Source organism: Pseudophryne corroboree, chromosome 1 (genome assembly GCF_028390025.1).
Source record: "Pseudophryne corroboree isolate aPseCor3 chromosome 1, aPseCor3.hap2, whole genome shotgun sequence".
NCBI lineage: Eukaryota > Metazoa > Chordata > Amphibia > Anura > Myobatrachidae > Pseudophryne > Pseudophryne corroboree.
The window spans coordinates 279,091,686-279,115,966 of NC_086444.1; the positions used below are offsets into that span (position 1 = coordinate 279,091,686).

The 24,281-nt window shown below is 45.9% G+C and overlaps 1 protein-coding gene across 7 annotated transcripts in view; it reads right to left on the reverse strand.

The window, feature by feature from the left end:
• Window positions 1-24,281, reverse strand: part of SUSD2 (sushi domain containing 2) — a 384,956-nt gene that overhangs the window by 133,009 nt on the left and 227,666 nt on the right. For 6 of the 7 annotated variants that reach the window (XM_063964306.1, XM_063964301.1, XM_063964300.1 and 3 more), the window contains 4 exons: window positions 24,117-24,269; window positions 21,663-21,911; window positions 19,426-19,692; window positions 18,614-18,790 (listed from right to left, as the gene is read on the reverse strand). In XM_063964306.1, the coding sequence (XP_063820376.1) occupies window positions 18,614-18,790; window positions 19,426-19,692; window positions 21,663-21,911; window positions 24,117-24,269 (846 nt within the window). Of the gene's footprint in view, window positions 1-17,695; window positions 18,111-18,613; window positions 18,791-19,425; window positions 19,693-21,662; window positions 21,912-24,116; window positions 24,270-24,281 lie in introns of those variants that run through there. The other variant, XM_063964304.1, reaches the window with a different exon arrangement.

Genomic DNA, 24,281 nt, shown 5'->3' on the forward strand with positions numbered 1-24,281 from the left:
GGTTCAAAAAAAGAAAAAAATTGTGAAAAACTCATGTCGACCTTTTGACCTGTCGACCTAGAACATGTCGACTTAAAGACCCTGTCGACCTAGACACCCTGTCGACCTAGTTACTGTCGACCAATAGTGGTCGACCTAGACATTGTCGACCTAGTTACTGTCAACTTTCAGTCCGGATCCCTAACAGACAGAGATGCCTATCTAAAAAACAGAGCTACCAGAGTCTTAGGGGCAGATTTATTAAGCTTGGTGAAGTGATAAAGTGGAAGGTGATAAAACACCAGCCAGTCAGCTCCTAACTGTCATTTTTCAAACCCAGCCTGTGATATGGCAGTTAAGATCTGATTGGCTGGTCCTTTATCACCTTCCACTTTATCACTTCACCGAGCTTAATAAATCTGCCCCTTAGAGACAATTGCCATTATCAGAGTAAAGGTGGGTACACACTGGCCGATATATTGGCCTTTCTCTTGAACGGCCGATATATTGCGGGTCCGTTGGACAGTGTGTACGGGCGATATGTCTGTGAACTCTGTCGTTCACAGACATATCGCGTCGGCCCTGCAGCACAGCAGACTGTCCGTACACATGCTGCGGCAGCCGGCGGTGATTGACAGTTCATGACGTCAGTCCCCGACGGATTGGGCAGTGTGTATGCTCAACACACTGCCCGATCCATCCATAGATATACCTGCCGACCAATTGATCGGCAGATATATCTATCAGTGAGTACCCACCTTAAGAGCTATCCGTTCCAGCATTGGAGAGCAAGCTGCCAGGATGAGAGGGGAGCTTCCATTATGAAAGAGAAAGATTGCCATATACAGAGCTGTCCTTTAATAACGGTAATATCAGCATTATAGGACAGGGGGCGTGGCTACAATTATGTCATCGCAATAGCCATGTACAGCTATATTTACATATCCCCACCCTCGCCCTGTCCCCTGTAATACCGCCCTGCTCCCCGCCTATAACGGCCTGTCTGCTTTTTCCTGGAGAGAGCAACCAGGAAGTTGGCAACTACGATCTATCTATCTTTTAGTCAATATGTCATTTACATCTTGACAATAGAAATGATAGGGTGAGATTAAGGCAGAAAATTTTGTGTCTACATTAACATACTGATTCTATCTATCCATCTACTGTATAAAGCTATCTATCTATCTATCTATCTATCTATCTATCTATCTATCTATCTATCTATCTACGGTATGTGCAAACAGTTTGAGTTCCTCAGAAATATCTTGTTTTTGAAGGGATTGAAACCTTATTTTTTTTTTATATCATGGTAGAATTAACTTTTATAACCAATACAGTACCAATGTCATAACTTATTATTTTATATAACGATTTATCATACTTCACATTCATAAAGATTCCTCTATCTACAGAAATTGCAGCTTTGTCATCTAGTTGTCAGTTTCTGAAGATATTCTGGGGAAAAACACAACTATGGGGCAGATGGACTAAGCCTTGCCTCTATCATGCCGGTATCACTCTTCTCCGCTTTGCTTCTTTACTGAAGCTAAGTGGAAGCACTAGTGATGAGATGTATTAACATCTCGGCTGTCAGAGAAACTCCCCCTCCAGCGATGTCTGTCAGTGGCCACAGCTCATCGGCCTAGTGCTGATGCGCTGTGTGTTTCCCCACCCGAACGGCTAACTGCGCACGTGAGATATCTCACAAGTTTCGCGAGATTTCCTGTGCAGTCTGGACCCGCCACCCGCCACAGTCAGGAGCATCACTGTCCCTGCTCTGGAGATAGGGCATCGCCACCTGCAGCTGTCGAAATCTATAGCTGCAGATGTCGGAACGGTAAGCGCTGTTGACCTTCTTGCATTGCCCCTGCTTATATTTAGGATAGCAGTGCTGATATGGACAGGGGCCCCTGTCACTGTACACACACCACGACTGTCATACATGGGAGGAAAGTGGTATACCACACATAACGTGCTCTGATACTTCTTCCCCCATACTGATGCTTCTTCCATAGACCCCTGTGTTTGAAATATGGCAGTTAGGAGATGGTTGGTTGGTAGTTTATCACTCTCCACTTTATCACTTTTCAAGGCTTAGTACATATGGCCCTGTATATGTTTTCTGCAGCTTTCCCAGCTGTGAAATTGGACGTAGGGCTTTGTAAAATAAAGTGGTAACCTTTCTGGTCATTATTCCTTGTACTCCACTGCCCAATGTTAATACATTTCCTCTGCTGTGCTTGACAGATGGCAGCAAGCATTAATCCAGCATCCTTTCATTTGCTCTATGTATCACCTGTGTTCTCTACTTCAGCCAAACACTTCATACATAGGGGGTACATTTACTAATGTTTGATTTTCGGGTTTTGGGTAATTTTGCATTTGGAGATTTACTAAAGGCATCTGATGTTCTAAGCAGTGATAAAAGTGGAGTAGTTGCCCATGGCAATCAATCAGCTGCTCTGTATACTTTTATAGTATGCAAATTCTAAATGTTACATCAAAGCTGATTGGTTGCCATGGGCAACTTCTCCCACTGGCTCACTTCTCCTCTTTTATCACTGCTTAGTACATCTCCCCCAAATCCCACTCAAAATCGAATATCGGCAAAACATCAGTACTTTCACATAGACGAACATAGGATCCCCTGATTTACTAACATTTGATTTAAAAATCGAACACATTCTCTTCCTTCAATATGAGAATTAAGTGCATGCGCCAAAGTCTAATAGCGATGCCACTTGCAGCGTTTACCTTCACACAGAATGATTGACAGTCAGGCACTGTTTGTGGGTGTTGATGTGGGTGGGTGGGGGGGCAATAATGCAAGCATGTCGTCGTCATTTTTGGGGCGTGTCGCTGGGTGCGCCTGCAAATCAGTACTCAAGCATCGTGTCTCTGGCTTCGCTGTTCAGGATGACGTGCTGCGTGGTAATTCACTACCGATTATGGAAGGATCTGCGTGTGCGCTGGCAATGTGTACACAGTTAATGTGCCTGTGTGATGGCGCCGCAGGCGTCTCTGCACTTTTCAGAGCATCTGGGGTTTAAAAAAAATAATTTTGCACATCCTCATCATGCACAATCGCAGCTGCAATCGCCATATCGCCCGTCAATGAATCAGGTCAGATATGAATAATACTGTAAATGCTCTGTGTGACAGGCCCAGATTACATGATTTTAGATTTTTTTAGCAATTTTAGAAGAAATTAAGAAACACTTGAGGATCCGCGCACATCTCTAATAAAAAAAGACCAAACCTTGTGGTTCACTGCGACTGCATGAATTATGGGCCTCATTCAGAGATGGACACAGTGCAGCTCCTGCGTCTTTGTATTCCACGCATTCCAAATGGTGACATGCTGCGATTATTGGGGGAACTGTATACGATGATGCAGGACCCATTCTGCACATGCACAGAACAGGTTCTGTGCCTGCGCAGGTGCCCCACTATCAGGGATGTATGCAAACCAGAATTAAATGAACTACAGCAGCTTCTTAGTAACATACATAGTAACATAGTTAATGAGGTTGAAAAATGACTAAATGCCCATCGAGTTCAACCTGTATTATCATTTTTACACTATTCTGTATTTAGCTAAAGTTGGATAAAATGAGTCATGACCAAGCTGAAGTAATGTTTTAAGTCTAATTCGCAACTATAATTCGTGCTGTTCCTAAAATACAATTATTTTAAATGCTATATCCATGGATATCTTTTTCAGTTAGAAATTTATCTAATACATTTTTAAACATATTTACTGTTTCCACCATCACTAACTTCTCCGGCAGAGAGTTCCAAATCCTTACTGCCCTTACTGTGAAGAACCCTTTCCTTCATTGAGTATGACATTTTCTCTCCTCTAGCTTCAGAGGGTGACCGCGTGTCCTGTGTAGAGTTCTCTCAATAAACAAATCCCGATAGCTCTATGTAATGTCCCTTTATATATTTGAAGATATTAATAATGATGCCACTTTTCTAGTATAAACATATTCAACCTATGCTGCTTTCACATCGCAAACCCTGCTTTTAAAACGTTTCTTAAAACGGGTCTTAAAACCGGTCTGAGCAGTTAAACCCCCTTCACATCGCATGTTGTAACAAGTATATTACCATTTCATTACCGTTTTGGTACCTTTCACACTGAACCCGTTTCACCCATAGAAAACAGTGGTTGTCATTGTAAACTGACTTTTCTGGCCCACACATTATTAATAATTATTAATTATTAATAATTTGGCTAGTCGTACGATGGAACCCAGCAGCTTCAAGCATCTTTACCATGTTTTTGTAGATTACTGCATCCTTCACTGTCCCAGTGATTTGTCTACATATTTCTTCATCCCCTCTGATCCTAAGCAGCTTCCTAACCTCCTCATCACTCCAATTTGCCATTTTAAACTGTATTCTGTATAATAAAACGCTCCCTTCACTCTCATGTGTTTCCTTCAGTTTATTTCCTGCTTCTGCCTGATGACATCATGCATGGAGACAGCCCATCACCTTCTGTGGCTTGGAAGTACCGTTTCTGAGCCTTTTACACTGCACAATGAAACGGGTCTGAACCGTGTAGGACCCTGCTTTTTAACCGTTTCAAAATACCAGTAATCTGTAACCAGTAAATTCAAAGTGGCCCTTTCACACCGCAGCTAGAACCGTTTTGGAAGGCTTAAAAATCGGCATTTACCGGGTTAAAGCTGCGGTGTGAAAGGGGTACTTGTAAGCCTTTCCTCGTAATGCAGTGCCTCTAACCCCTTAACCAATTTTGTAGCTCGCCTCTGAACTCTTTCAAGTTCCAAGATATCTTTTTTTATAATGTGGTGCCCAGAACTGTACACAATATTCCAGGTGCGGCAGTAACAATGATTTATAAAGTGGCAGGATTACACTCTCTCCCTTGTCTCCATTTCCCGATTTATGCACGCTAGCACCTTACTTGCCTTCTTTGCTGCACTTTGACATTGGGTACTCTACTAAGTCTATTAGCAATGAGCACCCCTAACTCTTTTTCAGCTATCATTTCCCCTAGATTTTCTCCATTTAATTTATAGGTTGCATGTTTATTTTTAGTCCCAAAGTGCATGTGATATATTTGGACCAATAGGAATAAATTAGTATTTATTTTATTTTATTTTGTATTCAATTTTGTATTCGATTTTATAGGTGATTTTGAAACGGATATCCTAAACTGAACAAAGTCAAGGTCAAAACTGAACTTAGTAAATGTGGGATTTGATGACTGAAAAAGAATGTCGATTTGATGCGATTTCAGTCAATTTACATTGAACTTAAAATCAAATACAAATCGAACTTTAACAAATATACCCCATAGACTATTTGCCAGTTTCAAACACGTTATTTTCTTTTAACTGTCGTAAGTTCAGCATCCCAGAGTGGTCTTTGTACTGTGGAGAATTACACTGGTATTTCACGTGTACTATTAAAGAAAGCCACTAACAATTTTGCTATATGATTATTGTATGTTTGTTTTATAATTCCTCGGTTACTTATTTTGTTTAAATTTTCATTGTAATGCACTGGGTGTATTGGATTTTCTTTTGATATCCCTTCCCTATGCTCCCCCTTTTTTATCTTTTTTTCCTATTCCTCTTTCAATTCCTCCCCATTCAATTTACAATATAATATTGACAGACGACTCTGTCATCTGTAAAATACACCAGTTGGTGCCACCAGATTTCCAGAATACCAGGTCACTTTCTAACAGTTGCTCTGTGGGTGCAGGTACACACCATCCACTAATCACTCGGTTGGGTCAGAGAGTTTATCTGCAGGTGTGTACCCAGCATTAGTTCTGACTGGTTAGCGTGGGAAGGATCACTTGTAGTTTGCCTCTATTATTGAAAGAGTTCTTGTGAATTACTATATACTGTAGATATTCCATGTATAATTTACATACTGTCAGTATACTCAGCAAGACTTACATAGTTAAAATAAATACAGATGTGCCTTATATTCATACAGCCATATGCAGTGTACAGCATATACTAACTTGTGCTTTCTTCCCTGGAAATGTTTATTTCATACTAGTGAATTATTGTTTCTTAGCACTATGGGGCAGAGGTACTAACCTGGAGAAGGGATAAGGAAGTGATAGAGCAGTGATGAGTGGAAGGTGATAACGCACCAGCCAGTTATTACTGATTTGAAAAATGACAGAAGCTGATTGGCTGGTGCGTTATCACCTTCCACTTATCACTTCTTTATCCCTTTCCCAGGCTTAATACATCTGCCCCATTGTACTCAGGGGTTGATTCAGCGATATACGCAAATGCATTTGTAACTGGGAGTGTGTACACATCAACTGTGCGGAAATAGGAAAACACCATAAGCCGCCTGTGCGTCCTAACAGTTGCGTCCATAGATTAAGCCTCGGTCACAGATCAGTCCAATATGGAACTTCTGAGAAGTACTGTGGCTGCAGGGAGTAAGATGGCGGAGCTATCTGAGGATGCGGATGTGAGGTGATAAAATTGACGCAATCCGCAATGCAATTATTAATTACATTGCATGAATGTATCAATAATCGCATGCAAGGACAGAGCTTGCGAGAAAGCTCTGTCCCTGCGATGCCACTGTGCAGATATATCGGATCAAGTGTGTCCTGCACATGCACCGCCACCTCTGACATCGCCACCGCTACCACTGCCGCCTGCAACCCCCTTCCTGACCACAGACGGGGATCGGAGCTCATGGACAACCACCAATCATCTAGGCTCCCTGCAGGCGTCACCACGATGCTGTAAAGTGAGCAGCAGCTTTGCAGCATCACTTTACTTCACCGTAGTTCACAGTAACAGCAGGGATGACCGGACCGAGCCTCGATCACCGATCCCTGGTTAGGTAGGTATGATTTTTATTTTTTTACTTTAAAAAAAAAAAAAAATTCACAGGGATCAGCTTGTGTGCCTATAGGACACACAGAGCTGATCACACTGCTAACTCCCTGCACAGCTTTCTCTGCCTGTGGGCAGAGAAAGCTGTGCAGAAGTACAAAATTTGCAGTTAGCTCTGTAATTAGGCCAGCTGAAGCTGGCGTAAATTATCACAGGGCTCACTGCGGTATTTTTTTTTTAACAATTTACTTACAGCAGGACTGCCATCAGAAATTGTGGGGCCTGGGACTGACAAAATAGGCAGGGCCCCCCTGGGGGTGGAGCTGTGGATAATGTGGTGGAGCTACATCGACAATGTAGGACAAGTACATGATATATAAACATTGCTGCGTCAGCGTACACAACACTGAAATAAGCATCAGGGTGGCCGAGACAAAGGGTTAGGTGCCGTTGTAAGGAGTATGGAGAAGGAGATAGTCTAAGTAAGAGAAGGAAAGCACAAGGGCCCTGCTCGCGAGAGCTTACATTATAAAGGGAAGGGGCAGACCGACAAGGGTGACACAGCTGGGGTAGACAGTGAGCATGGAACAGAGGGTCAGGATGAGAGATGGCTGGGTTTGAGGAAGAAGTGGATCTTGAGAGAGTATATAAATATACTACATTGAAATAACTAGTCAGTTAGCTACAAAGCTTATGTGATAGGTTTCTGTGCCAAATATCAGCAATTACAATACAGGAACCATCAGTAGTTTTGAACACTCCTTAAATGTGCAATGATCATAGCTGAAACACAGAACATGATGCTCCCGCCAGGATATGACGGCTAATTAAATCATACTTCTACAGTTACATGGGAGAGGATTGAGCACTGACTACTACCATTTTGGGTTTAACAATATATTGTATATAGGGGGTCATTCCGAGTTGATCGCTCGTTAGCAACTTTTTGCAGCGCTACGATCAGGTTAAAACTCGGCAAAACTGCGCATGAGTATGTGCCGCAATGCGCAGGCGCGTCGTACGGGTACAAAGAGGATCGGCACTGGGCGATGGATTTAACGAAGAATCCATTCGCACAGCCGATCGCAGGGTGACTGACAGAAAGAGGGTGTTTTCTGGGAGTGTTTGGAAAAATGCAGGCGTGTCCAAGCGTTTGCAGGGCGGGTATCTGACGTCAATTCCGGGACCAAAAAGTCTAAAGCGATCGCAGCAGCTGAGTAAGTCCAGAGTTACTCAGAAACTGCAACAAACTTTTATGTGCCGTCGGCTGTAAAAGCATTCGCACACTTGCAAACCGAAAATACACACCCCATAGCAGGGACGTGCAGTCAGGGGAGGCAGTGCCTCCCTTGTCAATGATGAGTAAAATAATACAATGAAGTTACTTATGACACATAAGTATCTCCTTTATTATTTTACTCATCATTAAACTGTGTAAAATGCTGTTGGGAGGCACCAATTGTGGTGCCACCCGTAGTGATTGGGGAAAGATATGGGAGCCGGGGGGGCGGGCGCGGGGGGGGCCTAGCAATGGTAAGGTAAAGCCCATTGAAATTGCATGGGAAAGCGGCACCATTAGAGGTGCCGCTTTCATACAGGGATGTGCTTTCAACCTATGAAAGCATGCCTCTGTGAGTGTGGCCATAGTGATTGGCCAGCGGATCCGTCACTGGATCCGCTGTCAATCACTGTGTGGGCGGCGGAGGTGCGGGCGGCGGAGGTGCGGGATGCGGCGGGCCGGGCGCGGTAGGACGCAGCAGTCAGGGCCAATATGCAGAGTTTGGCAGCGGAAGCGGTACCCATTTAAAAAATGGCGCCTCAGCGTAATTTTTTTTAAATTAGAGATGGCTCGCCGCATCATCGCCCCGCCCCCTCCCGCTGACTTATATAAGTCAGCGCGAGGCAGCGGCTGTCAGTCCGACGGCGGAGGAGGAGCAGAGAAGAGCTCCTGAAGAATGAAGACGCTGGAAGTCCTGGGTGAAGACGCTGGAAGTCCTGGGAAGGCGGCGGCCATGCAAAAGAGCTTAAAGGCCGCCGCCTCCCAGGTGAAGATGCCGGAGGAAGATGCCAGAAGCCCTGGGGAGGTGGCGCCCCCCCCCCCCCCCAGGTGAAGACGCCGGAAGCCCTGGGAAGGCTGCGGCCACGCAAAAGAGCTTAAAGGCCGCCGCCCCCATGTGAAGACCCTGTGTAATAAAGCTTTTTTTAAAGAACGTGTAGTGTTTTTTTTTTAATATTTTCTTTACAGGTGGACTACAGGTGCCAGCGGGCCCTTTATGTCCGGGCATGCTGGCACTTGTGGTTCTCCAAGTGCCAGCATGCTGGGGCAGGCTTGCTGGGACCTGTAGGCCACCTGTAAAGAACAATATTAGCAGACAATGAACCCCGTACCCACCGCCACCAGCGGTGCGGGGAATAGCACTGGGCTATCAACCCAGTGCTGGTTGCTACTCGGGAGGGGGGACCCCATTTTGATTTTTTGGGGGCCCCAGTTTCTGAGGAATTCCAGCCCTGGGCTGACTGGTTTGGGGGGTGTTTAATGACCCCACACTGAGTGTCTCCCCTGCTATGGCATTACCCCCCCCTGGCTCGTTCTGCCTGGTGCTGGTTTTAGCGGTGTGGGAGGACTGCACTTTTTTTCCCAGGGGGGGGGGGGGGGGGGGTTCGCTGCCAGTGCCTCCCCAGCTGGTGAGCTCACCGCACGTCACTGCCCCATAGGTGGCAACTATCTGATCGCAGCACAGCAAAAAGTTGCTAGCGAGCGATCAACTCGTAATGACCCCCTTAGAGCGCCGCACAGGTCGTACCCTGAAGGCAAAACAAATAAATATGTATTGACAACTTTAATTTATTTTACTAACAAATCCTGCCCAGTGCTGTGGTAATAGTGACTACTACACTGGGTGCATGGAGGATATAATGGGGTCTTAGTTATCACTATTAATTAAAATGAATACACTGCAGGGATAACAGGGCACATTACGGATATAATGGAGGCTCAGAGTACATTTTGCTGGCATAAGATGTAAAATAAAACCCATTACCCTGTCCCCTATCACGGCGGTGCCATAGGCAGATGCCTGGGGTGCAGAGTTGTCTGTGACCTCCAGGAGGGAAGGGGGAGGAAGGAGGAGGAGGGGGGAAAAATAGGGTCCGGCGGAGACACTAGTACTTACTGCTAGACCTGGAAAAACTCCTACAATGGGCACCGCTGGTGACATCTGACATGCAGAGCCAAAGCTATTCTCCGTCGGCAGTCAGTCAGGGATCCGGGGGAAGAGGACGGGGGAATCTCGAGCACAGTTACCAAGAGCGCGTTACGGACTCTTGCTGTTTCTCTCAGTGCCCGGCGTCCACACACAGCCTTATTATACTCCCTGAGTTCCCGCTTACACAGTCCGCCTACAAGAGCCCCGGTATAATGGGGATAAGGGATGCTGACACTCACAGCAGCGGATTCAGCCTTCCTGCTCACATCCTACTACAATCACTATATTAAACAGCAAGCTGCAGCAGTGCAGCTTGCTTTTAGGATTTGCGCTGGCGGGCGGAGGGGAGCCGATTGCAGCCTCAGGAGGAGGGGACTGGGGAGTGGCGTGTTAGGATCGGCGGCGGGCAGGTTGGTGGGTGGAGGGGAGCAGCCCGGGGCCCGCTGAGCACAGCCCCAGGAGAGGGGGAATGGCAGTCCCACCGGCGGCGCCCTAAGCCGCCGACGTTACCATAGGCGGCCGCCGCAGGGATTAGCGATGGCGGGCTGTTTGAGCAGCCCGGGCCCTCCACTCTCTGTTCATGGGGCACCAACTTGATGGCGGCCCTGACTTACAGTATAGTAAATAATAATGGTAAATGCGATCTGGGTTACTACAAAAATGAAAATTAAAGGGTTGGAGCAGTTTTTCACAAAAAAATGCTCCAAAAGCCCTTTAACACAATCAGGTGAAATTAAAATAATGTGAAAAGGGTTTAAAAAAAAGGGAATTTTGTTTACTTCTCTGATTCCATCTGTGGGATGATGCGCACTTACTGATGGGTTAGAGTGTGTGTGGGTAGGGAGTTAGGCACAGAACCTATAGAAACGAACTCCTCCCCCATCTAACCCCTCCCATCCCTAGTGTGTCACCGAATCACCTCAGTTAACGTTTAGCAAAGCCGAAGTAGACAGAACAGAACATCATCAATAAACCCGACAACAGATACACCTCCATGAACAGACCAGGAGGCCCCAACAGCCCTAGTCGAATGAGCCCTCAGGGGTTCAGGAATGGAAACCGTAGAAGATACATAGGCCTGCCGAATAGCAGAGGTCACCCAACGAGCCACCGCATTTTTGGAAGCCGGCCAACCTCATTTGGGTGTATCAATCAGAATCAACAACGTATCTGTACGACAAATAGATTCTGTACGGGACAAATAAATGTGTAAGGCCTTAACAACATCCAATTAGGCCAAATGACTATCCTCACCGGATGAATTCAGAACAAACGCTGGAAGCACAATGTCCTGATTTAGGTGGAAAGCCAACACAACCTTCGGCAAAAAGGAAGGCTTTGTACACAAAACCACTCGATCATCATGAAAAACCAACAAAGTTAGCCTGAGGGAAAGGGCCGCCAACTATGAAACACGCCTGGCCAAAGCAATGGCCAAAAGAAAAAACACTTTAAGTGTAAGGAACCGCATTTCCATAGATTCTATTGGTTCAAACAGATTTCTGAAGGGCTTAAGAACTAAATTTAAATCCCAAGGGGGAACCGGGGGAACAAACGGAGGCTGAATCCTGAGCACCCCTTGAAGAAACGTCTATCTCCGGAATAAGAGCCAACCTTCTCTGAAAAAGCACCGACAAGGCGGAAACCTGCCCTTTGAGGGAAGAAAGATCCTTTAGTCAGAACATCCTGAAGGAAGGGCAACAGGTGAGGTAACTGAAAGAGGCCCGGCGACAACCCGTGTTTTTCACACCAAGCAATGTAGATACGCCACACCCTATAATAAATCCGAGATGTGACTGGTTTCCTAGCCTGGAGCATAGTTTTCACCACTGGTCGAGATAAACCTTCAGCCCTTAGAGTGCTGGATTGAAGAACCATGCCGTGGTAAATCGTGGTGGCGACAAGGTCCTTGAAGAAGGAGGTCTGGATGTAGAGGTAGACGGAAAGGCTCTCTGGTCACCATGCTACGTAGAAGAGTGTACCACTGGTGACTAAGCCAATCTGGAGCCACGAGAATGATTGGCAGACCCTCTTGCAGGATGCGCTGAAGCAAACGTGGAATCAGAGGAATCATCGGAAACACATATCCCAGATGAAACTGCCATATTGCTGTCAAGGCATCAATAAGTACTGCCTGAGGGTCCTGAGTTCGTGAACCGTACAGAGGAAGCTTTTTGTTTAGACAAGACACCATGAGGTCTATGTCAGGGGTCCCCCACAGGGACACCAGCGAAATAAAGACTTGCTGATGAAGCTCCCATTCCCCTGGATGAACCGTGTGACGGCTTAAGTAGTCTGCGTCCCAGTTCTCCACTTCCGGAATGTGAACTGCGGAGATGGCTGGAACCCAACGTTCCGCCCACAGGAGAATATGGGAAACTTATTTCATGGCTCTCCAGCTTCGAGTTCCTCCCTGTCTGTTGATGTAAGCCACTGCTGTGGCATTGTCCAACTGAATGCGTACCGGATGACCTCGGACGGAGGACAGAACCTTAAGTAGAGCATAACGGATCGCTCTCAATTCCAGGATGTTGAATTGTAACTTTGTTTCCTGGGTGTTCCAGAGACCCTGGAAGTGTTGAGATTGGAACACCACCCCCCAACCTGTGAGGCTGGCGTCTGTGGTGATCATCATCATCCATGGAGCCGATGATTGAACGAATGGATTCCATTTTGAATTTCTGTACCAAGAGATACGGATTTAAACACGTTAGATTTAAAATGGGCAGAAACGAGCCGTCCGGTTCGTTTACCAGTTTAAAAACTAGAGTAAAAGCCCTGACCCTTTTGTCGTTCGGGAACCAGAAGAATTACTCCATTTTGTAAAAGCGTTGAAGTTGCCTGAGGGATCGCATGGGAGAGGAGTGACAAAAAATCTTTGTTGGACTGGGTCCCCGAGGTCTAAAATATATCCGCGGGATACGGCCCCTGACACCCACTGATCTGGTTCCGACAGGATCCATACCTCCTTGAACTGAAGTAACCGAGCCCCAACCACCAATGATCCCTCCAGAGGCCCCAAACCATCATGCGGCAGGTTTGTAGGTAGGTTTGACAGCTGGTCTACGAGTTGCCTGGGTTCCTCTACCTCGGAAAGCCCCTCTGCGAGGGAATCATGTAAAGGGCCGAAAGGACTGGAAGTTTCCCTTACCTTGAGTACGAAAGGACCGAAACTTTGTAGGTTTCAGTTTCTGAGGGTCAACCGGAAGAAAAGGGCTCCTACCTCTAGTGGTATTGGAGATAATCTTTGTGAGTTCTGAGCTAAAAAGAAATACCCCCTCAAAGGGGACAGCTGTTAAGGTCTGTTTGGAATAGGAGTCAGCATTCCAAACCCTAAGCCAAAGAGGTCTTCTTGCTGTTACAGCTAAGGAAGATACCCGTGACTGGAGCGCGGCCGAATCCAACAAAGCTTCACCAACATAAGTGAGTTCTACAGAAATTTGTTTTGCTAATTGAATAGCTTCCACTGTATCGTCAGATTGCATCCCAAACACTACTTGTGCTAGCCAGTCATCCACAGCCTTGAGGACCCAAGCGCCAACGAGGATTGGACGTAGAGAAATACCTGATAGGGCAAACATGGATTTAAGAATCGCCTCTATCTTCCTATCTGTAGTGTCCTTCAGGGTCACCGACTGCACTGAAGGTATACTGAAGGTATAACCGTAGTCTTCGCCAGGTTTGTAATAGGAGCATCTACTTTCGGGGCTGTTTCCCAGAATTTTGTTTCCTCCTCTGCAAATGGGTACAGAAATCTTAATTTCTTAGGAGCCTGAAAACAAGCATCCGGCTTAAGTCAGGCCTCTTTTAAAATCTCCGTAAAATGCGAATAAGAAAGGAAAACAGCTACTTGTCTTTTCTGTCTTTTAAAAAAGATTGTTGAAGTCTCCGCCACCGCCGTATCCTGAAAATTAAGAGTCTGACGTATGGCTTCTATCAACAGTCTGACTTCTGAGCTTGTAGACTACTCCTCTTCTTCACCAAGCAGAGTTAACCGCCCACTCAGGATCCACTTCACCTTCTTCCAGGGGGGAAGTTACGGAATCTAACTCCTCTCCTGGGAAGGTTAAAGCGGGCAACGGCTGCGAACGTTTAGTGGCAGTACCTGAAGAAGTCACTATCTTATTCAAAGACTGGGCTAAGTCAAAGAGACACTTTCCCGTATTTGTCGCCCACGGCAGCTCCTCAGAAGTTAATCCTGAATCAGTACCCGATTGGGACTGACGCAAGCCTGCTATAGCATCGGCCATGTTCTTGGCCCACAGAGGCATAGACAGATCCTCAGAGCCACCCTGGTGTACCAGAGCACGCAATACAGAGAGTACCTGGGTCCGTGCTACCCTTTGAAAGTTTGGAGCCACATTGTGAACAGGCAAAATAAACAACAGAGCCTGCTTTTCCTTTTGTAGATTTGTCTGGCTTATTAGCCATAGTTACTGGTAAAATCTCTACAAGTGACTCAATAAGTAGAATAAGTAAAATATAAATATATATAGATATATGTATACCAGACATAGGCGGCACTCAGGACGGCTTGTAAGAATCACACGGACCCCAGCATAGAGTTCAATGTTTCAATCTTATTCACAGATTTTCGTCAGGATCTGTGAATAAGATTGAAACGTTGAACTCTATGCTGGGGTCCGTGTGATTCTTACAAGCCGTCCTGAGTGCCGCCTATGTCTGGTATGTGTGGTGATTGACCGTTTGTGGCCTAATACACCTGGAAGGCACCGGATGCAATTTACCTGCTTATGTACAGAGGGGAGTGCCGGCTTCACGTTTGCTAGATATATGTATATATATCCTGCACAATAGAGAATTAAGACTAATGCATAAATCTCTTCTAAAAATGTGTTCTGTAAAATATAAACCCCTCCTGTGATAAGAACAGGGCGAGTTAGTGACTAATAGTGAGACCTACAAAAAAAAAAAAAAAAGGCTATCATTGTATTACAGTCTATATAAAAAAACAGTAACTACAATACTTGCTGTTGTCTGGTCCCCTCCTGTACTAAACAGGGTGAGAAGCTGATCCCTGTATGAGAATTATTGCAATGTGTGAGAGTGTGTGTCCTCAATGCTGCGCAGCGTCCCCCGATCTGTAGCACAGCAAACGTGGGGAAGATGACGCCTGCAGCTCAAGCACATCAGTCCGAGCGGGAAGTGCTTACTTCCTCTTCTGTTCATCCACCATGGCTGCACTATACTGTACCCTTCAGTGAAAGGACCACGGCTCCGTTACTGACAGTCTGGCGGAAAGCAGGGAGAGCTGATCAACCCTTCAGTCCCGCTCCACCTGCGTACAAGCCTGCTGCCTCTAACATTATCTGGCAGCGGTAAGCCTGAACAGCGCGCCGCTTACATCCCCTTCTCTTACCGTTCCATACAGTGCCGTAGCTCACCTCCATTAAGGAGGGGGAGAGAGGGGAGTAGAGAACACCACCCATGCATCTCATACTGCAGAAACAGTCCAACACTGCCCATACAGATTGTGGCTGCCCTACCATCCAGCTGCCTCCTCGGATCTCTGTCCGGATAGAAAGTCCCAGTGACCGATGTATGGTGACAATCCAGAGGCTATGTAGAGTGGGAAAACAAAGCTTATCTAGCTAACCCCACTCTAACTGTACTTGTCTTATGTATACAGTGACTAAGTACATTAGAAAACTCCATCAAAAATAAAAGAAACCTAACTAAAATCTATAGGCAAAAAAACCTGTGCCTGTACTTCACAGGAACAAAACTTAAACTGAGGTGATTCGGTGACACACTAGGGATGGGAGGAGTTAGTTTCTATAGGTTCTGTGCCAAACTACTCCAGGGCCGGATTAAGCCTTGGGGATGCCCGGGACACTTAAGTGAGGGGAGCCCCCGTGGAAAGGTGGTTGTGAGGGGAGTTAATCAGATTGTGCATACCTCCCAACATGGGGGGTCATTCTGAGTTGATTGTAGCCCTGCAAAATTTTGCAGGGCTACGATCATGACAATAGACATGCAGGGGGACGCCCAGCACAGGGCTATCCCGCCCCACATGTCAGTGCCGGCCCCCCCTGCAGAAGTGCATAAGCATCGCACAGAAGCGATGCTTTTGCACTTTAGGAGTAGCTCCCGGCCAGCGCAGCCTTAGCATGGTGGCCGGGATCTACTCATCGCTACCCCGGCCCGCCCCCCCACACGGTCCAGCCACGCTGCCCCCTCCCGCCCAGGCAGAGGCGATTGCAGGGAAACGACGGCCTTTGCCCGTCCGGCATGTGCCGGCACACAGCAGCGCCGGCGCATGCGCAATTCCGACCCGATCGCTGCGATAAACTGGAGCGAGCAATCGGGTTGGAATGACCCCCATGACCCATTCCAGGAGGGGAAAAATGCTCTCTACCTGGATTTCCTTCTTAATATATTGTTATATAATGTGTTGAACTATTCAAATTGATAAGAACACAGGTGATTGCAATCATAAATTAAGAAGGAAGTCCAAGTAGAGAGCATTTTGTCCCTCCTGGAATGGGTCATGTTGGCAGGTATGGATTGTGTATATAAAATTTAAACCAATGGTGCATATTAGATTTAAACTAATAGTTTAATAATGGCTGGGTACTGTTTATAGCTCCACCTATTTGAAAGACAACTATTTTATAACATTTTCTTGCAGTGGAACAAAGACTTAAAACTTAAACAACCCTAAAATACACACAGAAAAATAAAATCTATAATCTATCTTATTACATGCAAGAATAGCAGCAGTCTCTGTACTACTTACACACTGGGACAGGACTCAGGAGGAGTGTGTGTGTGTGTGTGTGTGTGTGTGTGTGTGTGTGTGTGTGTGTGTGTGTGTGTGTGTGTGTGTGTGTGTGTGTCCCTCTAGACCAGGTATTCCCAACCACGGTCCTCAAGGCACACCAACAGTGCAGGTTTTAGTGATATCCAGGCTGCAGCACGGCTGGTTAAATCAAAATAACTGAGCTACTAATTAGGTCACCTGTGCTGAAGCCTGGATATCACTAAAACCTGCACTGTTAGTGTGCCTTGAGAACCGTGGTTGGGAATGCCTGCTCTAGACTCTCATTAGATGACAGGTGACACAGGAGCCAGACACCCAGGTGGGGAGGAGGAGAAGCTGGGATCCCTGTGTTATTTAGATCTCTTTCCACCATCCTAACTCCTCTGGTCGCAAAGCTCCATTGGTAGCTCATGAAACCTGATACTCCTGTGTCTCTGCCTATACTGCATACTGTCCTGCTCACATTCTGGCTGCCTGGTTCTGCTGCTGCATAAGAGGGAATCTAGTGATGTCAGTGTGCTGTGGCCGGGGGCCCCCTGACAAAGGGGGGCCCGGGGTACTGTATGCCCTGCGCCCCCTTAATCTGGCTATGCCCTACCCACACACACACTCTAACCGATCAGTAAGTGCGCAGCGTCCCCCAGATGGATGAAAGAGAAACATCCTTTTTCACATTATTTTAGGAAAATGTTAACAATTATGCCCCTTAGTGTTTACAGTATGCACTTGCACTTTCTCTTTTTTTCTGTGTGGAACTACAAGTCTCAGCATGGTAGCACCACTCATTATGTTAAGAATTAGGGTGTGCAGTCTAGCCCCCCTCCCCCATATGTGATTTAAAAAAAACATGAAGGACGCTCACATGATTTATGCAAAATTGTATTTACTGTGCAGTGCATAAGCTTTCACCGTTTCTTTCCTTTGCTATAGATATTGGGCACACGAGTGACTGCCAGGTGTGAACTGCACTGTCCACATAGGGAGTGCCGCCATGCACTTCATATCTCACCCCTCTGTCTTCTCAGCTAAGCAGCATAAATCCCGTAACACGCATACCCAGAAAATATAAAGTTATGCTAAAAATTGGTGAAACCAAGATTTTTTCTAATTTGTGCATTTATAATAAAAAAACAAGGTAAAGACCTAGCAAATGATGTACATCTGAGCTTTAGACGTCTGCCTCCAATTTCTTCCATGTTCCATTGCATGGAATGGTCAGAATTCATGGCCGATTCAAATACTTTATACCATATGGTCTCTTTATGCCACCAGTTGGTAACTTCAGAACTGGAAAATAGAATCTTTGATGACATTTTTTTTATACAATATGATGTTCTCCCTTCACCACCAACACCAACAACCAAGCAGACCTGCTTTAGAATATAACACCGTTGCCGTCCAGTTCAGAACTGTCAATATTGCTTGACCAAAGGCAAGAATATTGCTGGAAGTCCTACAGATGTGTCCTTTTATATTTGCTTGGGCTGCGGCACATTGCGGCTTGTATGCTGTAAAAAAGGGGCCACCAGCAGGCACGTGCGCTGCGTTAACATGCTGTGACGCAATGCCAGCAACACTGTAAGTGGTCACATCTGTATTTTAGAACACCATGTATATATTAAAACATGAAATAAACACCAATTCATTGTACAATACAATGCTGGTACAGGAAGACAGAAGATGCTTTACAGTTTCCAAAGTTGATAGTTGCCCATCACACTGGTACTGTAAAGAATTATTAGTACAAAAGTGCAATTAGTAACAGAAAGCAAGCCTGAAGCTGGACTTACCAGATACACAGTGACTTGTTTGCCCACTCCAAGTGCCATCAGCCTGGCATGTGCGTGCATAAGATCCCGTTAACATGTATCCTTTATTGCAGGTAAATGTCACACTGTAGTTTGCCAGGTAGCTAGTTCCTTCCTTCTTCCCATTCTTTGGGGGCTCTAGCCAGCCACACGAGACCACTGACACAGAAGAAAGGACTCAGTTTAATGACATCCAGCATATACATGGTATACAGTAAGCCAGTGACTAGTGCTTGCTTGTATTACACCCATCAATATCAAAAGAAATCAGCACAAACAGCTTTGAGGTGTTAATATTAAACATGTAACGCCAAACACGTGTAGTACATTACTTTATAAGCACTACCATCACAGGATGAATGCTGCCAACTGTATAGGATGCCCTATGGCACAGGACTAGCTGGTAAACGCATATCCATGTGTTGCAAATCACAGCTGAGCTTTCATTTCATACATCACTTACCAATACTGACATCCTAGGTTCTGCCTTTGTGTTCCTACCCTAAGGCGTAAATAGAAAACTAATAAGCTGTAACATCATCATGTCTTGTTTTCATTATGTTACAATGAGAGGTGGTGGATTCATGCCCCGGCTTGTAAGTAAACAATAAATGCCAGGATGTGTTCTTACTGAGGTTGAATAGAATATATTAATCCAATCTCCAGTTTCAGATGGTTGGTTGGATGTCAGATTGTCCTTGCCAATCGGTATAACTTTCACACTCCCTTACAAATGGCTGTAATGTATGCCCTGGTTCCTATTGAGTTAACATTATTTTCTTCCATTATCTTACCTGGCTTCAGACTTTCCACCAAATCCTTGTGGCTGTCATGTGATATTTTGGTTGCAATGCCAACCGTTAGGTTTCCAGTAGTCAGTACATCAAATCTACAGAAAGGATCAATGTCACATACTTTTCTCATTTCATCTATTAATGGATCATTGGGATCTTCCTGAACGGTAAAGGTGGGCAAGAAATGTGGGTTGTGTTTTACTTGATAGTCATCTATCAAAGACTGTGAATCATAGGTGAATAGAGAGCTGTCACTGGTCACTGCCCCTAAAATAAACACATGACTACAGTTAGACAACTGTTACCCTGCATGCAATGAATGTGTGATTACAGTATATGGTTTTACTGTATGTGGTTAAATGAGAGCTCAGAAATGCTGTTTTTAATTTTTAAAGGGGATATTATCAATTTCTTCAGGCACACACTCTATGGCCCTCATTTCGAGTTGTTCGCTCGCTAGCTGTTTTTAGCAGCATTGCACACGCTAGGCCGACGCCCTCTGGGAGTGTATCTTAGCTTAGCAGAATAGCGAACGAAAGATTAGCAGAACTGCTAATAAATATTTTCTTGCAATTTCTGAGCAGCTCCAGACCTACTCCTAGATTGCGATCACCTCGGTCCGTTTAGTTCCTGGTTTGACGTCACAAACACGCCTTGCGTTCGGCCAGCCACTCCCCTGTTTCTCCAGTCACTCCTGCGTTTTTACCTGGCACGTCTGCGTTTTTTAGCACACTCCCTGAAAACGGCCAGTTTCCGCCCAGAAACACCCACTTCCTGTCAATCACACTACGATCACTCGAGCGATGAAAAACGTTGCTCGAGCTTGTGTAAATCTACAAAGTTTTTTGTTAAATTACTTAACGCATGCGCGCTGCGTACCATGCGCATTTTCAACCTAATCGCTGCGTTGCGAAAAACGGCAACGAGCGAACAACTCGGAATGACCACCTACAGTGGGTGCTCTACCTGAGCTGCTGGTGACACATCCTGTACTACTGAATGAAATCATCTAAACAACTCTGAACATTTATCCATACAATAAAAAATAGGGTAATGTTGATATAAATATGCTTTTCTTATAAAAGCAAAAACAGTGATTTGCGTAAAATATGAATACACAAACTGTGCCTGAGCACAAAATACATATGCATCAATCAATATGCTGATACAGTATGTTTTCTGTTTGCACTTACTGCGCTTAGAGAAGCGGAATAATAAATGAAGAGGCAATCTCTCTGCACGTGTTACATCTGCCCCACCGCCAGTGCAACATGGTTTTGCCCAGCTCTGTGCTTTTTTGCTAGGTGTACTACGATATACCGGCGCACGGGATCCCGGCGCCCAGCATGCTGGCGCTGGGATCTCGACCGCCGGAATGCCAGCAGTGGGGCAAGAGCAAAAGAGCCCCTTGTGGGCTATCTGCTCTCACCAAGCTGTGGGCCCAGTGGCGCGTTACGCTATTTATTCTCCTTCCAGGGATGTCGAAGACACCCCAAGAGGGAGAATAGTTGTCGGTATACCGGCAGTCGGGATCCCGGTGCCAGTATGCAGAGCGCCAGGATCCTGACAGCCAGGATATCGAGTGTCAGCCTTTTTTGCTTTGCTTACAAACCTGAATCAGGCCCTCTTTCCATACAGAGATGCAGGTGTGATTTCAGACGTATGCACAAGCAGGATATAGAAAATTTAGTGAGTGTTCCTGGGCGGTGATAGGGAGGTGACTTAGTGTACACAAGGTGATGGTCCGTCTTATGAGCATGTTTTGGGAGTGTCGTGGGCATGTCAGTCAACGTGACTGTGTGCAGAGACACTCACATAAGAGGCCATATTCAGGCGGAGAAGCTGCAGGTGCCATAGGGCTGGTACAAGTTTTGATGGCGTGTGTAAATATGCACCAGTTGGTATTTGAGCATCGAATGTGGGCATCTCAGTCCTTGCACATGTGGACATGGATGTACACCAAGGACGGGCTTTTTTAGTGAGATGTGCATAAAGTCGCAGAAAGGCGGCCGCCAAAAGATGCAGTAATAGATGCGGCTGCCTCTGTCTCAGACTCAAGCCCAGCGTCTTTATAAGTATCTAGAAAACTGCTAAAATATATCACCTATTCAGATTAAGAATTTATGCATAAAACATATAAACATTTTAGACACCTGTGCAGACACTGAGAATGCTTTCCTGTCACAATTTTAAATATGTTCATGTGTAAAACATCAAGTTGTTTGATAATCACTCACAGTCTGCACCAAGCTGGAAAAGCAGCTCAGGGCTGGCATCCAGGGGTAACTTGGTTCCATTCCTGAAGCTAAAATCATCTGCAGGATCGTTGTTCAGGATTCCCATAAGCCCTTGGGTTTGGTTCATGAACTCCTCAGGAAGAAGGACGCTCACAGTCAGGAATCCTGCTCTTCCTCTCACTTCCACTCCAGCCCCCGATGGGAACATCACTGTCACGTTTTGATTAGTGCCAGAAAACACAAATACCCCTGTGAGACAAACACAGATCAAGATCATTTTCTTACTTATATGGACATAGCATCGGACTGGCTGACCGGGGAACCGCATCCTGTCCATTTATGCTGGAATAAAGTTTAGAAGCTCCCGGCTTTTTACACTCGCTAACTGCATCACAGGCAACTGCAAGTTAAGAATGCAGAGAACCGGGTGCCTCTAAACTTTGTCACAGCAAAAATGGACAGGAGGCGGTTCCCGGTCAGCCAGTCCGATGCAGTTTGGATAGAATACTTTTTTAAGTTGTTTAACAAAGCTAAAATGATAATTAAAAAGCACAAAACAAAAGCAGCTATTACAGTTTCTGCAACATGACAATAAGGTAGGAAATGTATACATATGTCCTAAGAAGAAAGACAGAGATTGGAGGTAATATATGGAGTATACCTTTATTATAAACTATTCTGTTGCTCCAGAAAATAGATCAGCATAAGGTATGAAGCAGCCCAGCTGTATAGAGATGACTAATAGAGTGTAGGTAATTGCATGAGGTGCGCTGGAACAATGATGTGAGGGGTAGTTTATGCAGAGGTATAGCAAGGTGTCATGGTGCCTGGAGCAAGGTATGTTTCGGCCCCCCCCCCCCCCCCCCCCACTTGTACTGAATTGGGGACGTGGCCACCAGGGCCGGTTCTGGAGCTTGTGGCATCCAGGGTGAAAGTTTCCTTTGGCGCCCCCCCACACCCACAGGTTAAACATAGTGTGTGCCAAAGGCGTGCGGCAAACAATAGGAGCGTGGCTTCATAGGGAAGGGGCGAGGCCACAGTTATGCCCCCTGTAGTTATGGACCCAGTAGTTGTGCCCCCTGTAGACTTGTCCTCAGTAGATGTGCCCCCTGTAGCTGTGCCCCTAGTAGGTGTGTCCCCAGTAGGTGTGCCTCCTGTAGCTGTGCCCAGAGTAATTGTGCACCCTGGTTTGTACCCCCTGTAGATTTGCCCCCAGTAGTTGTGCCCCCTGTAGATTTGCCACCAGTAGATGTGCCCAGCGTAGTTGTGCCCCCTGTAGATTTGCCCCCAGTAGTTGTGCCCCATGTAGCTGTGCCCGGAGTAGTTGTGCCCCCTGTAGATTTGCCGCCAGAAGATGTGCCCCCTGTAGCTGTGCCCGGAGTAGTTGTGCCCCCTGTAGATGTGCCCCTAGTAGGTGTGCCCAGAGAATTTATGCCCCTGTAGGTGTGCCCCCTGGTAGCGCTGCAAACACAAAAGAACAAAAAAGAAAAAATACTCACCTGTCCGCTCCTGCTTCCCGTCTGCTGCTGGCCGCGTCTCCGCCCATCCATGTGTGTGACGTGTGACGTCACAAGCATGTCACGGACCGGCAGGGAGGGGAGGGGAGGGGAGGAAGGGGAGGAGGGAGAGACTTGATGCAGCTCGGCCTTCCAGCTGTCAGTGACTGACAGCTGCGGCCGCGAGCTGCTTGCGGGAGGGAGGTTTCCGGCGGAGGCGAGCTGCTGCGCCCTGTACTGTCTTAGGCGCCTGGAGCTCGAGCTCCACCGGAACCATCCTCCCTACGCCCCTGAGTTTATGAGGCTATCAGGAAAGAACATCAGTTTCACCTGATGTAAAACTAATCCTTAGGGATAAATTTACTATGGTGGGAGTTTTCTTTTTAGAACTGGTGATGTTACTCATAGCAAACAATCAGATTCTACTTAACATTTATCTAGCTGCTTCTAGAAGATAATAGATTCTGATTGGTAGCTATGGACAACATCACCAGTTCTAAAAAGCTCCCACCTCAGTAAATTTACCCCTTAGGGTAAATATATATATTTCTTCAAAGAATCTTCTATGTTTTTCTGTTTGGTGTCTGAGACAAAATGTAATGTATTTCCTATTTTAAAATATGTTTTGCCGTTTTCTGGATTTAGCATACAACTGTTGTCACTGCTCTATATGATGATGCTTGTATCATGCCATGTGTTTGTGATAATACTGATGTGTTCTGTGGAACTGAAGAGATGGGTTATACCAGGCATCGGTACACAACACAACTCGGATGCATCCTAAAAGCCGATCTGTGAAACTCAAGCTATGGAATTATAAAGTTTAACATTTTGTTCAAATACAGTTGACATTATATTGAGTGTGCTCTCGTTTTCGGTTGACTTGACTGAGATAATATAGGAACAGGTACATATAAAGCAGTTAAAGCAATCGGTAAATAGAACCTTGCAAACTCACCCTTAAGGTCTAGCCATCTCCGTTCAAGTCTAAGAACTTCCTGGTTTAGAAGAACCTCCAGTATGTCAGGGAGTTCCGCCAGACGTACCTCAATCACATCAGAACTCTTCTCCTGCATGGCCACAGAAGTGAAGCCGGTGATTGAAGAGGAACCTTCAGTGCAAG